The 14,223-nt window shown below is 42.8% G+C and overlaps 1 protein-coding gene across 1 annotated transcript in view; it reads left to right on the forward strand.

The window, feature by feature from the left end:
* Positions 1-14,223, forward strand: part of RYR2 (ryanodine receptor 2) — a 3,854,281-nt gene that overhangs the window by 2,140,335 nt on the left and 1,699,723 nt on the right. The window contains exon 47 of the mRNA XM_069607971.1: positions 1,971-2,076. Within this exon, the coding sequence (XP_069464072.1) occupies positions 1,971-2,076 (106 nt within the window). The remainder of the gene's footprint in view (positions 1-1,970; positions 2,077-14,223) is intronic.

The raw sequence follows: 14,223 nt of genomic DNA on the forward strand, positions 1-14,223 counted from the left end.
AAATAAAATATTATTAGAATTTTTTTATTTAACATACTTAATACTATAGAGGTCTCTAACAGACCCGGGATTCGAACCTGTGTAGCTCTGCTCATCTTGCTTTTCAGACAAGTGCGTTGCCACTGAGCTATACTGCCTGTGTCATTAGGTAATCGTTGAATGTATACAATGAACTAGCTCAATAACATGATCAACTCTGTTTGCAGTGATATTTACATCTCCCGACATGGCCCACCACTGTGTCTATTACAAAAGCACAATCTAAATACTACAAATTCTGTAATGTTTATCGGGTGATTTCATGACTGCACCACTAGCACATAAAGGCGGCTAGATGCTCATGTCTGTGTTGTCCCCTCCTGCACTAGCATTGGTGTTGAGGGTCACGTGATGACATTTTATATCTTTGTCAAATCCAGAGGCCATTTGATGTCATTGGCTGCTTGACGTCACTTGCACTACCCATGGCCTTTTGACGTCCCTGTTGAGGGCCATTCCTGCTCTGACTGATGGAGCCATAGAGGAAGGCAAATAAGGATATCTTCGAGGCAGACCCAGGGACTCGAAAGTGCAGTTAGAGCTGTCAGATTGCTCGACACTCGCAGGAGTAGAGCTTCATCAGGAGCACAGTTGGGGGTCCACCTTCAAATTAATCAGCCAGCCTTTCCCTACCAAATCTGTATCCTCTTGCCTGTAAGACTGTGTACTCTCTTTCCATGACCGTCCAAGAGTACCCTTAGTAGTGTATACTACGTTATTGTGCCCGGTCACTATATAAACACTGCCTTGTTGTACCGTACTCCGTTGCTTCACAGATAGGTTTGCGCTGTATAAAGCCCAGAGCGTACATTGCTTCTTAAAAGTGGTCATCAATTAGTTTCCACCTATCCTTATTGACGATGGAACATCATATATGTACTGCTTGCTTGTCATAGCCAATCGGAGATGGAAGTGTTCTATAAATTATTGGTACGCCAGACCACTAGTTTGTTTGCTTTTTACAGAGCTTGCCTTTAGTTCAAAGGCTCAAGTAACGCATCCTAACGCGTTTTCTTTATCCAGAGCCAAAAATATAATCAGATCGGCCCACACATTCAAGCACCGCCAATTTCCCAAATCACGGCCAACGGAAAGACCTCACAAAGCACCACTTACCTTGCAAATCTGTGACAGTTAAAGTAAGACAAAGCACTCTGAATCAAAGATGCCATTCAGGATCTGAACATTAAAGCCACAAAGATGATCTTTTGGCTTCACATGTTGCTATAATGAGTAACATGTTGGCATGTGCCTTTACTAAGCAATTTGGGTATTTTGTAAATAAACTCAATATTATTGTAGCCCATGCAATCCAAAACTTAAATATTTGTACCATGTAAAGCTTGGAAGGTGTGTGATCACATATGGCGAGTGGATTAAAATCCCTGTTTCACTGTTTAGCCAAAGTGCGATCCTTCTCAATTATTTAATCACACTCCGATTTAGCCGCAAACATTGGAGTCCTCCTTATTTCCAGGAGTGTGTACTTTGATCACACCCTTGCAATGGGACAGATGTACTGCCTGGGAACCCGTGCTCCTCCGTTAGTGGACCCCAAAGCCATCACCTAGAATCTCACTAGCGGTGCCTGCCCCTCCCTCAGACCCAGGTCACTTGATTTTACAGGTAAATGTATAATCTGTTCAGCCAGTCAGTCCACTACACTAGAAGCTTTTGTACACTAACTGTGGCAGAGTCAACATTAATGTTCTCCTAATAGTCTAATGTTGATCATAAGACAGAATTGCTCTTCACTATTGAAAATCCAAAGCCATTGTCTGGGCAATGATTCTTCGCCAAATGAAGCCGAACAGACCTGCGTCTATATTCAGAAGGCAAAGTGTTACCTGGACGTTATGCATCACTACCTAAAATGTGTGTCCCTCCTTTGTGTGATAATGGCTATTTTGTATTCTTTTTTTGAACAAAAGAGATGGAGATGAGGAAGAGGATGACACGATCCATATGGGAAATGCCATCATGACCTTTTATGCTGCTTTGATTGACCTGCTGGGACGCTGTGCTCCAGAAATGCATGTAAGTGGCCCTTTTCGTGCACCAAACCACGTTTACACGGCTTGTGCTAATGGAGGAATAGACTTGAAGTAAGGTTACATCATCCATGTCGATATTTGAACACTTAAGATAAGTTGAGCACAATTTACTTGGCATACCCTAGTGAACAGGCACTGACAAAGCCAACGGTTTTGACTCAAGTATAAGTATAAGGTGGGCATTTGCCAGGCACTGACAACATATGCCCAGGTGTACATACCATTTTCCAGCTATTGCCATCTTACGGGCAGATAGTACTATTGTAGCAAAGCCTGGAAAGTGCCTATCCAATGCCCACACAAAAACCACACATTACAGGATGGACCTGGGCACCCAAAGCCATCTGCAAAGTCCTTGTTACTTTCTATCCTTGGTCTCTGTTATAAGGTAGCAAAGGCAGAGCCGACAATTTTAAACCAATTGACCGGGCACTATTACACTGCCCCCGCCCTACTACTAGTATCTTTGCGTAATGCCACCTCACTTCTGTCTGTGCTTTACCAAACAATCCAAAAACTCACCCAAATAAACCTAGCCACTCATGTATCCTCACTCAGCAAATCACAGCCACACGCTGCCATTACATGTGCTGTGTGAGATTACACTCTACAGGGCATCCAGTTGGAGGCGGCAGTGTACATCCGAATGGCATGCCGAGCTGCAAGATCTCAACTTGTGGCATTTAGTGCATTGCACATATCTGGGTAAAATAGCATGACATACAATGGTCTGTTTTGCATTTATGTAGCCAATCTAATCAAATGCACTATCCCATTCACATTGTCCTTTTCCCATTAGAATGATAGCTGCAGGCATCGAGGCCAAAGGTCTGCTGATCACATGTTCAGATCTTGGCCCGCTCCAGCTTTCATCACCGCGAGGTTGAAAGAATGTGTGCCATAGAATTGGGAAACGAGCAATGCAGTTCTATGATCCGCCAGAGTTATTTATTTGGGGTGGTTGCTATTTAAACAGTCATTGGTTATCAATAGGTCACTCCTTTTATAAATGTTCCTTGATCATCAATGGTGCACGGGGGATTTGTAAGTGTTGAAACTATGCCAAACTTTGGCCTGTGTGCATCTTGAATGAAAACATGAGAAGTTAGTACATAGGAAAAAATACTAATCTTGTGAGGCGTATGACTGTAATTGATGATAATCTGTTGATAAGAGTGTGTGCTTTTTCCTGCAAAACGCTTCGGAAGCAGTTGACTCGTTCAATGCAGAAATGAGGGCTATGGGCTCTCACTGTCACTCCACAATCAGTCTGCTACTTAACTTCATTAAGAAACCCTCAATGCCAGCCAATCCTCATCGCTGTACCGATTCGTATCAGGCTGTCCATAGGACCTGCACATACTGGATTGTGGTAGAATTGTAGAACTCTGATTGATTTTCTGGTTAATAAGTCTGATGCCCGCTGTTAATCTTCCTCTTCTGCGCCAGCTGATGTTTTTGGTGAGATTTCCTCGTGTGTACACAGCACTGCGTGTTTTTGCACCGTGCCCTCCTTCCCTGCTTAGACCGGCATCCCCTCGCTCATGTCCCAGAGCTGGGGATGATCAATCCGGTCTGAACAGGAGCCTTTGCAGCTGTTTCTCCTGATTCTATTCATGTTGGGGCCAGGGACATCATTTGGGGATTGCTCAGGGGTCGCAGCTGCTACCCCTGGTTCCTAGACCTGTCCTTGCTACCCCTGAGCCACTGAACAAAGAGTCAGTGACAAGAGCAGATATCTGTGTTGCACCTGAAAAAAGCGGTTGCAAATGCAGCTAAATGTGCCACAGCTTTTTTCACCTTGAATCTAGATCTGGTTAGCTGGAGAAATAACAGGGATGCAGGAAAAATCCTGCAGCTGCCGTCATTAACAGGTTGCCAGTCAATTAGTGAAGAATGCCTGAATGTTTGGGTTCAGAGGCGGGGCTGTCTGTGCAGCTACACACCCCGTATTGTAGCAACAGGAAGGGCATGGGGGCTAGGTCTGGCTAGCAGGGAATGGGTGAGAGCCGCCTGTAGTAGTCAGTGACAGCACATCAAGAACCCAAATCTCAGCAGTGTTACTCGTCTGCTTTGCACATCCAGGGAGCCACTGGGCCTGTGATAATTGGGTGTGCCGCAGTGGTTTCTGCCATCCATCCTGCCTGGACACTGTGTGACCTGACCCAGATCTGCCAGGCCTGGATCACAGGCACACTGTCGATAGATGCAAGGAGAGATCATTAATTCACATGAAGTTGCCCTCTGCCTTTGAAGTAAACCATCTGGTGCCCCCCAATCATATATATATATATATATATATATATATATATATATATATATATATATATATATATATATATATATATATATATATATATATATATATAAAAGGATAGCTCAGGGGCAACACACTTGCTTTTGCAACATGGGTTCAGTTCCTGTTCCAGTGCTTGGAAGCTGGAGGAGGCTGGCATTAAGCATGATATAAAGGACCGAAGAAAATCGTAACATGGGTCTTTTCTAGGGGTGATGTCATGGAGGTGCTGCTGCTAACATGTTAAAATAACCAAAAAATGCAATTACTGTGACTTGCAACACATCCCTTCCCCTCTATCTCCATCTAACAAATAACATGGTGGGTTACTTACCAAAATGCAAAACCCAAAAAAATGTCTCTTTGTGCTTGAATAGACGGTGTTATTATTCAACCCAGCGGCAGTCAGTTTCCTCACCTGGAAGCTATGCTGGGCTGCTTCGAACCTGCGGCCGGCAGATCTCTGCAGCTAGCAGTGGGTTATTATACTGCCAGGCGGCCAAAAAGTGGGAAAGAGAGACCGGCTAAGTGGGAAGATGACGAGTGATGGACCAATAGCCGAGTAAAGCCCTCGCAAGAGGACACGTTGCACACAAATAGGGAAAGCTGTGTCCTCCCTGCAGGTTTCGCAGTTGCTAAGTGCAGACTGGCCTCATGACAGAGGCGAGCGCCTACCCCAGTGAACTTGGTGGAATGTGGTTAATGCAAACCCTCATGCCCAGAAAGAAAGAATAGACTGCATCAGGAGCACCGAACTATGTCCAACAGGCCCATCTTTGAGAAGAGGGAAGGCAGATTACAGAGCTGGCGGAACTGGGATTCTGAAAAGTACTGGGAATAACATATATATTATGTTGCTGTGATATACCGACAGGGATTTGCATTAACTCTTCCTACTCCACAGCCTCAGTCTCACTCAGCAGTAAAACCTGCGCAGCACCTCCGGGACCCCGCAGGCTCTTCCTCTCTCACATACCAGTTCACTCAGTCTCTCGATTTTCTTAGCTGTATTGTCTCACACTGTAGGCAGGGTCTCACACTCGCCTTACCTGCCCCATTTCCTGCTCCGGACGTCCCGATCTCCAGCCCTGCCTTTGCGGGCTCCATTCGGTCTGTCCAAGTACGATGGCAACTGCAAACAGAATGCTTGTCTGTCTGTCAGCCCTCCATGGCAACGACTGGCCGGTGCCACAGTTCCAGAAATCTAATTTCCGGCCTAGCCCGCGAGCTGACTGCTGAGCACTGCTTCCCGGATCTACTGTAGGGGTGCTGCATTTACAATGAGGTAAAGTGGGATAGTTACATGCTCTAGCCATCTTGGGATTACATCCTTATGAATATACCTGGTAAAATTATTGAAACAAAATCAAAGGGACTTTTTGTATAAACCGGTTCAGTAAATGAGCCAGGATTTATTTTGCAAAGCTTTCAGGCGGCCCCAGATCTGGTGTACGACGTTCACGGAGTGCTTACTATTTAAGCTTTCGCCGCATTTGCACCATAATCAAGGGCACAATGAAACCTACATTTCGGGAGTTGGAGGGAGGGCTAACTGATAATGGAAGATTACTTGGTACTGTTTGTAACTGTACAGTTGGAAAGATTTTAGTTTCTTCCCAAATGTATGCATAAAACGTGTGCTTCTTAACTGTCATTCCGAAGAATGAGTCGACACCCTGAAGTGGGTTTTGTTGTTTTGTAGCTATGTTTGTAATGGAGGTACAGGAGGAAAGCATAGGGATTGAGAGACCTGCCATACACATCGCTATGACAGATGTGGAGACTGTACAGTGGCTGCCTATCTAGGATTTTTAAAATCATTGTGCAACATTTGACGATTGGGGGAGGGACATTGAAGGAGGGGAACACGGTACACCTGTCTCCCAGGTAGGACCGTCAAGAGGGTACGACGGGGTAGGACTGGGGCAAATAATTGTCTTGAAAAAGTGGCCGTAGTTGCAAATGGCAGTTCATTCCTTTTGTGACACTGTTCGAATAGTACCCAAAGGGGAGTTTTTTGATAAAATATGATGCAAATTTCGCAATTTAAACTATGTATCCAGCCACAATGGTCAAAACTAATAGCCGCATAGTAAAGTAACTCATCAAACTGGCCCTGCCCAGAGAGGTGCGGTGCAGTGCTCTCTCTCCACAATGAGTTTTAATTACTACTCAATAACTAAAAGTAATGCTCATTTTTCGGCATACCTGTACTTTTCAAGTACAAATGTCAGCTGGGCTAATCAGCCCATCATCTTTCTGAGGTTGATAAATGAAGTATCATTCAATAATACCTACTTTTACAGTGCTTAGAAATTGTTTCAGAAATGTTGCTTTGACTAATGAACAAAGCAATAAGTGATAAAATGTCAATCAAAGAATGATCTGGGGTGTCATATGGTTTTGAACAAAGAACTGCTTTAAAATGCTGAGGACTAACACTAGTATATAAAGCTTTGTTGATTCCTCCACTGATTAAAGGAAACTTCATGTAATGTTGAAACTGGACTGATTTAGAACAGGTTGCTGGGTTCAATGAATGATCTACTATAGCATTCAGTCGCTCTCAGCCAATACTGCAACGTCCCTATGACAAAAGATGTCCTTTCTCCAGGGATGGATGAATATTTTACTTTGAAAGATCTATTTCCATTTGCCTTTTATGTAGAATGATTTGGCAGGCAGGACATGGGTCGTACGTGATATCGGAAGAAAGAATGAAAGCCGGTCTGTGAAAAGACAAAGGAAATTGCAACGTGAAAAGGCCCTAACAGAAGGAAGAAGGACTCTACTTGAATTTGGTATCACAAAGACTGCAAAGAAGGCACCTATCTCCCAAGCAGAGGAGCAGATGCCAGAAGCTGTTCAATCACACGAGGAAGAGAAGATCCACCGGGATAGCGTAAAAGAAACATGAAGTTGAAGATCAGGAGCCTACATGTTCAACTAATCGCCTTTCATTTGTCCAATCGTCAGAGTATCAACCTCATCCTCAATTACAACTTGACAGTGGTACAGAAGAAGAATGTCTTAACATAGCGGTTGCTGCTGTACAATTTAGACAAACAGCCACAAACGTGTCTTCTGATCCAGGAACATGGAGAGAGATTCTTACACATGGTGAAATTGACTTTCACATTAAAGAAGAACCACCAGTAATTAAGGCTAGTGTTCTCCCAAGAGATGATGATGGTAGAAAGTTTCCTAAAACTGTACTCTTCAGTGTTCTACTACCAATGGTGAACAATGATTTCGAAACTATGCTGGAGTGAGAAGAAACCAGCTTTATTTTGTTTTCCATGTTGCTTGTTTTCTAACAAACATTCTGCAAAAAGATCAAACTTGTGTCTTCCTAATGGATACATGGTTCGCAAATTTAGTGCTTATAAAAGAATACATGAAGAAATAGAACTACATGAGCAAAGCAAACCTCATTTTTATTAATTTCTTCAGTGGCAAAATAGGCAGAGAAGTTTAAAGTGAAAAGGCATTGATGCTGCTATGCAAAATGCAATGTTTGTTTTGTTTGTTTGTTTATTGAATTTGTAAAGCGCACCGGACCCGAACGTAGCAGGGCGCAGCAAGGATATGCAAAGCTTACAAAGTTACATAATGGTAAACAGTATACATTGACAAGTGAGATACACGAAAGTTAGAGCTCAGAATATGTTTCAGTGAAGTTATTTACATTGTAATGTGCAGAGGTATACAGTGGTATGCATATAAAGTAAATGTACAGGGAGATTTATTTACATAGTAATATACAGATGTTTGCACTCTAGGAGTGGAGTGCCATGTAGTACAAAGTTAAAAGGGATTAGTCTTCGGATAGATTAAGGTGGGTGATAAGGTTCTTTCTGAAGAGTGGATAGGGTAGATCAGCTCTCAACTCGTTTGGCAGTGAGTTCCAAAGTTTGGCGGCCTTCACACGGAAGCTGTTGCTGCCTATCTTGGAGGACTTAAATCTTGGTACCACCAGACAGTTTGAGTTGACAGCCCTAGTGGGCCTGCTGGAAGTTTTTCTGGACAATTTATTGATTAGGTAGCTAGGGGCAGCGTTATGTAATGCTTTGTGTGTCAAGGAGGCTATTTTTAGTTGAATTGTGTTGTGGGTAGATAGCCAACTGAACTGGCGTCTGATTGCAGTCATGTGCGCTCTTTTATTGATGCCTAGTGCGGCTCTGAGAGCGTTGTTTTGTAGGATTTGGAGTTTTTGGATACTGGCTTTGTTAGCGCTACTGTATAGAGCATTACAATAGTCTAATCGGGAGAGGATCAGAGCTCTGGCTAGTATAATGCAACTATCATTGGAAAGGAAGGGCTTGCCAACTCTAATAAGCTTGCAAGCGTAAGCTGTGGAAGAGGCTAAGGATTTCAATTGCTTGTTGAATGACATAGTGGCGTCCAGGTAAAAACCTAAGGTTTTTACCTCCTTAGAGACTATAATGTTGTTGCCGTCAATGATGTAGGAGTATTCATGGCCTAATTTGGAAATGTTGGAGGGGGTGCCAAGGATTATCAACTCTGTCTTGTCATCATTCAGGCATAGGCCATGTGTGGCCATCCATGCCTGAATGATGAGGTAGATCCTATTCACCAATGCCAAGTCCTTGCTATGATCCCCGGAAAGTGGGTAGAGAATCTGTGTGTCATCTGCATTGTTAGTGTAGGTGACACCCAGAAGGTCCAGATCATCGAACAAAGGCTTGGTGAATATGTTGTACAAGGTTGGGGACACGCAGGAGCCCTGGTCGACCCGGCACATGATTGGGGTGGGATCGGCCGCTGCTTTTGGGGAGAATACTGTGATAGTTCTGTCACTCAGGGAATGATTCTATCCATTTGACTGCATCTGGGGAGAAGTGGGCTGCTGAGTCAAGGTGTCTGCAGAGGACCTTGTGGTCCAGAATGCAGCTGAGAGATCAAGTAACAACAGAAGTGCTGCTTTCCCTTTGTCTCTCAGCTCATCGATCTGTGTTTTCAAATCTCTCAGTGCAGTTTCTGTCCCATGTAACGGACAGAAACCTGATTGTCTGACCCCTAGGAGTTTGTGTAGCTCCAGGTGTTTTTGGATCTGCAAATAGGCAACTTTTTCCAAGATTTTAAGAAGAAATTGTACCGTCGTGATAGGGCGGTAGTTTGTGGCGATGAGAGGGTCTAGAGTTTGCTTCTTCAGGAGTGGGAGAACCCAAGATTGTTTAAGATTGACTGGGACGGTGCCCGAGGCAAATGAGGTGTTGATCAATTTTGAGATGAATGGAGAGAGGTCACTCGCAGCATCTTTTATAATGTGTGCGGGGCAGACATCTCCTTTACAATTAGATGGTTTTAGTGATAGAATGTTTTTTTCAACTTCTAGGACAGAAGTTTTGGTGAAGTGGAATCTATTATTATGGCCAATGATTTTAGTATTGGGTAGGAGAGGATTAGTTGGTTGTGATAGGTTCAGGGAATCTTTCGTATTCTTTATTTTAGTTTGTAGGGTGTTTATTTTGTTGGTTAATGCTTGTTGGATCACCAGGTCTTGTTTTTGATTCAGATATCAGCTATGGAAATAGGGGACTCTAGTATGAAAGAACTATTCATCATAGTAAGAAAACTAGAGTTGGAGTTGGCAATACGTTTGTTATACAAGTTCTGTTTTGCCAGAAATATGTTCATTTTTATAGTGTGATGCCGAGGACGTTGATTTAGTTTTATTCTCGCTGGAAGGACAGAGCCATCAGGCCATTTCACATTTTCTTTTTAGTAGTCGCAAGTCCTTTAGTTGAGGGGTAAACCATTTGTTAAGATGTGCTTTAGGCTTGCTTGGTCTTAGTTTTAGGGGGGCAATTTTGTTCAGTGTGGAGAGCATAATCTTATTATATTCCTGCACCAAGGTGCTAGGGTCAAGGTTATCCAGCAGAGAATTTAGAGTGGGTAGAATATTTGGAATCATGCTGTCAATTGTGATGTTCTTTTTCATTCTGGTTAGACACGATGGGTCTGTTTGTGAAGCTTGGATAGTTGGTCTGATAGTGGATAGGATCATGGACACCAGGTGGAGGTCCGTCCAAGATAGAGGAGTAATGGATGTTATGGTAGCTGTGCAATTATACTCAGCTACCCAATCTATGGTTGTTCCCTTGATATGAGTGGTTTCAATTACTTTTTGCTTTATTCCTAATCATTGAGGGAGTTGGCAATTTGTAGGGGCTGTTTATCCAAAGGGTCATTGAATCCTAGGTTAAAATCACCCAGGAATAACACTTTGAAAGTAGGCTTGAGATTACTGGCAAGTATATTATGCAAGTCCTCCTTGAATGTTCCATTGGGCCCAGGAGGTCTGTATATTACATGCATGGTGAGTGTTTGAGTATTATTTAGAGGGAGTTTGATGGAAATTAATTTGCATGATTGCAGGGTTTGAGGAGAGGCTTTTCTCATAGATAGGCTTTCTCTAGAGATGATAGCTGTACCACCGCCTCGGGATCTGTCTCTATCTTGTCTGGAGATAGTGTATCCCTCCGGGATGGCTAGCATAAGAGCGGGACCTGCAGCGTTGTGTAGCCAAGTTTCCGTTATGGCTAATAAGTCCAGGTTACCTTCTGAAATTAAGTCAGCTATGTCAATCCCATGAGCCACCAGAGACCTTGCGTTGAGGAGGGCTCCTTTGAAAGGCTGATTATCTATTTTGACTGGTATTGGGTGAAGAGAAAGGTTGGTAAGACCTATGCCTTTAAGGGAGGGAGGAGATGAAGCATTTGCCAGTATTGGGCGTCATGGTACAGTGAAAGATAGTTTTCTTATTAGTGGGAGGTAGAGATCTGGTCAGAGGCTCATATAGTTTAGGAAGTCTGGCGCGCAATTTAAAGTTAGTTAGTCGTGCATGGGAGCGTGGTGTAGTCCCCTAGGATTTTGCAGGGGGTGTGTTTGGAGTGCTGGGGGCTACTATGATTAGGAACCATGGTTAGCGGGTTGAGAAGGTATGGGCTATTCTCAATTGGTATGCTTCCGATTGGAAAGACTGAGAAGATGCCGGCAAGGTGTTGTACGGCAACTAGTGGTAGGATAAGGTAAGTGGTGCATTGGCCTGACATGTTTAGCAGTATGTCAAGATGTGGGATAGTTTATTGGCAGGTTTGGATACGGTATACCCGGTGAATAATGTCTAAGGAATTTTGGAAATCACCAAAGGTAGAATTATATTGGTTAGGTAAGCCTAGGCGCATGGTGTACGGTATGAGCACTAGGAGCCTTAGAAGCCAGCCCTAAAACGGTAGGCAAAGAGTCCTAACAGTAGATTACAATAGATGAAAGCAATAGTTACTAGGAGGGCCTGGAAAGCACAGCAGATGCTGTGGAGCCCACAATAGAGCACAATAGGCAGATTCGCAAGGAAGGCCTAAAATATGGTATACAGAAGAGGCAAAATGCTGTGGAACCCACAATAAAGCACAATGGTTGCTGAGGTCCAGAAATGGAAATGATTGCTGGAGCTTTACCTTGATGTGACCCTTTTTAGCATGCAAGAGCCTGTCATTTAGAGGCAGTAGTTATTTCATTGGTAATCCAGAAAACTGAAACTTTCTTCTGGAACTTTTGGGCAAGTATGAACATTTTTTAGGAGACCATTTAAAAAAATTCAGCAGTCACCGGCAGCTGGAGGAAAGACAGTACATTATCTTTCAAGCACTTCTCAAAATGAATTTCTATCACTGTGCAGTGAACAAGTCAGCAGAGAAATCATGAAAAGAGTAGCAAAAGCAAAGTATTATGGATTGATCTGTGATGCTTCTCCAGGCAGCCATACGGAGCAAACAACCATAATTTTGAGATACACAGAATTTGATATGCCCGCAAAAAGTTGGACAGTTGAAGAAAGATTCATTCAGTTTCTGGAGAATGAAAAGAAGACCAGTGTTGAGATTGCCTCATTCTTGTGCTCTGTTTTAGAGACACACAAACTTAGTCTTGCAGACTGTAGACCACAGGGGTATGACAATGGGTCAAACATGGCTGGAATTTACAAAGGCATTCAGGCTGAAATTCTTTGTAAAAACAAATGTGCACTTGTCTGTTTTGTACAGCGCATTGTCCGAACCTCTGTGGAGTCCATGCTGCCAAAGTATGTTCTGAATGTGTGACATATTTTGGAAGTATCCAAAAGTTAAATACACTTTTCAGCTGTAGTCCAGCAAGATGGAAAATTGTTAATGAAGAAATGAAGATTACCTTCAAGTCAGTCTCAAACTAGGTGGAGTGAAAGACTTGATGCTGTAAAACCAGTCGCCAAACACTTGCCATCTGTTATTAAAGCACTTGAGAGAGTTCAGGCAGAAATCAATTTAACACAAATGCAAAGGCTGAAGCAAAATCGCTGCAGCTTTACTTTTCTTCTTCCTGCATATGGTTAACATTTTTCTGTCTATCTCACGTGAACAAAGTGTTACAGCAAAAGCAGCTCTCCCTTTCCAAGTCAATGCAGCTAAGTAAGCAACTTGTCTGTTCTTATAAATCTTCGTGGTTCATGGCCGAAAATACTGCATGAACCAACATTAATTATACAAATGTAACCACCCCACCAGAATTTCCAGCTTGACGAATAACGAAACGGAAAACAATGTTTGATGAAACACCAGAAGAGCCATTACTTACTTGAGAAAAGACTTGAAACACTTGAAGAAACCACTTTCCGCAGAAATGTGTTCTACAGAGTGGTTGATATTTTGGTTGAAGAAATGAGCAAGCGCTCAAAGTCAGCAGAACAGTTTTATAACAAATGTTGTGTATTGTGGAACTTTGCTGTGATCAAAGCCACCAATTTGCTAACATTTTATAAGGAGGATTTTTCTGAAAAGCTCATAGCTGAACTTAACCATCTGTGCAGTGTGGGGAAAACACTTCTTAAACTCAGATTGCACTTAATCTGATCCACTACATTTATTGAACCCAATATACAAGGACAATTTGGAAAAATGATTTCCTCAGGTGTGTATAGGACTTTGGATTTTTCTATCAATCCCAGTTAGTGTTGCTACAGGGGAACATTCCTGTAGCAAACGGTCATTAATCAAGAACTACATACGGTCAACAATGGGCCAAGAGAGATGAAATAGCCTATCTATTTTGTCAGTTGAAAATGCATTGCTTTCCAAAATTGATTACAAAAAATGATTTCTTCATTTGCAGAAAGTGAAAGTTGGGGTGAAAGCTGCGTGGGATAGGTTCATATTTAACATTTTTGACAGATATATGGAGTTACTTCAGAAAGTCCCTTTCAAAAATAAAATGCATGTAAATCTATATTTATAAATATGATACAAAACCAAGTCTGGAATAAGCCTTTCTTCAGCTTAAAACATGGCTTTGCTTTAGATGATTTGCAGTCATACAAATAAACTATATTCGAGTTCTTCCATAAATAAACTCAAGTAGAGATTTCTCACTTTGCTTGTTTGCTCTGCCACATCAATTGTTTTGCCCCGGGCCTCACCTCACCCTGTGACAGCCCTGGTCAAATGACCTCACTTTCTGTGATGCTATTAGAGGTCAAGGGTTGTGTGATGTCACTCCCACTACCCCAGGCATTTTGGTGAAATGACGCCCCTGGTTGGGACATCCCCTGTGAAGAACCTAATGTACACGTTCTTTTGAGATCAGATGAATGGACTTGCATAGAGGGTTCATTGACAGCCCCCTGTCCTCTGAAGCGAACATCTGTGGCCAGTAAGCATTGTCTAGGATCTTAACCACTCGCTAAAAGCAATGCTTCAGTGAATTTCTGCTGGAACCTGTTACTCACCACTCTGAAATAGACCGAAGATGCAGAGGAAATGACCTTAGAGATGTTGG

The sequence above is a fragment of the Ambystoma mexicanum genome, chromosome 4q, assembly GCF_040938575.1.
Source record: "Ambystoma mexicanum isolate Mex_15411 chromosome 4q, UKY_AmexF1_1, whole genome shotgun sequence".
In the NCBI taxonomy this organism is placed as follows: Eukaryota; Metazoa; Chordata; class Amphibia; order Caudata; family Ambystomatidae; genus Ambystoma; species Ambystoma mexicanum.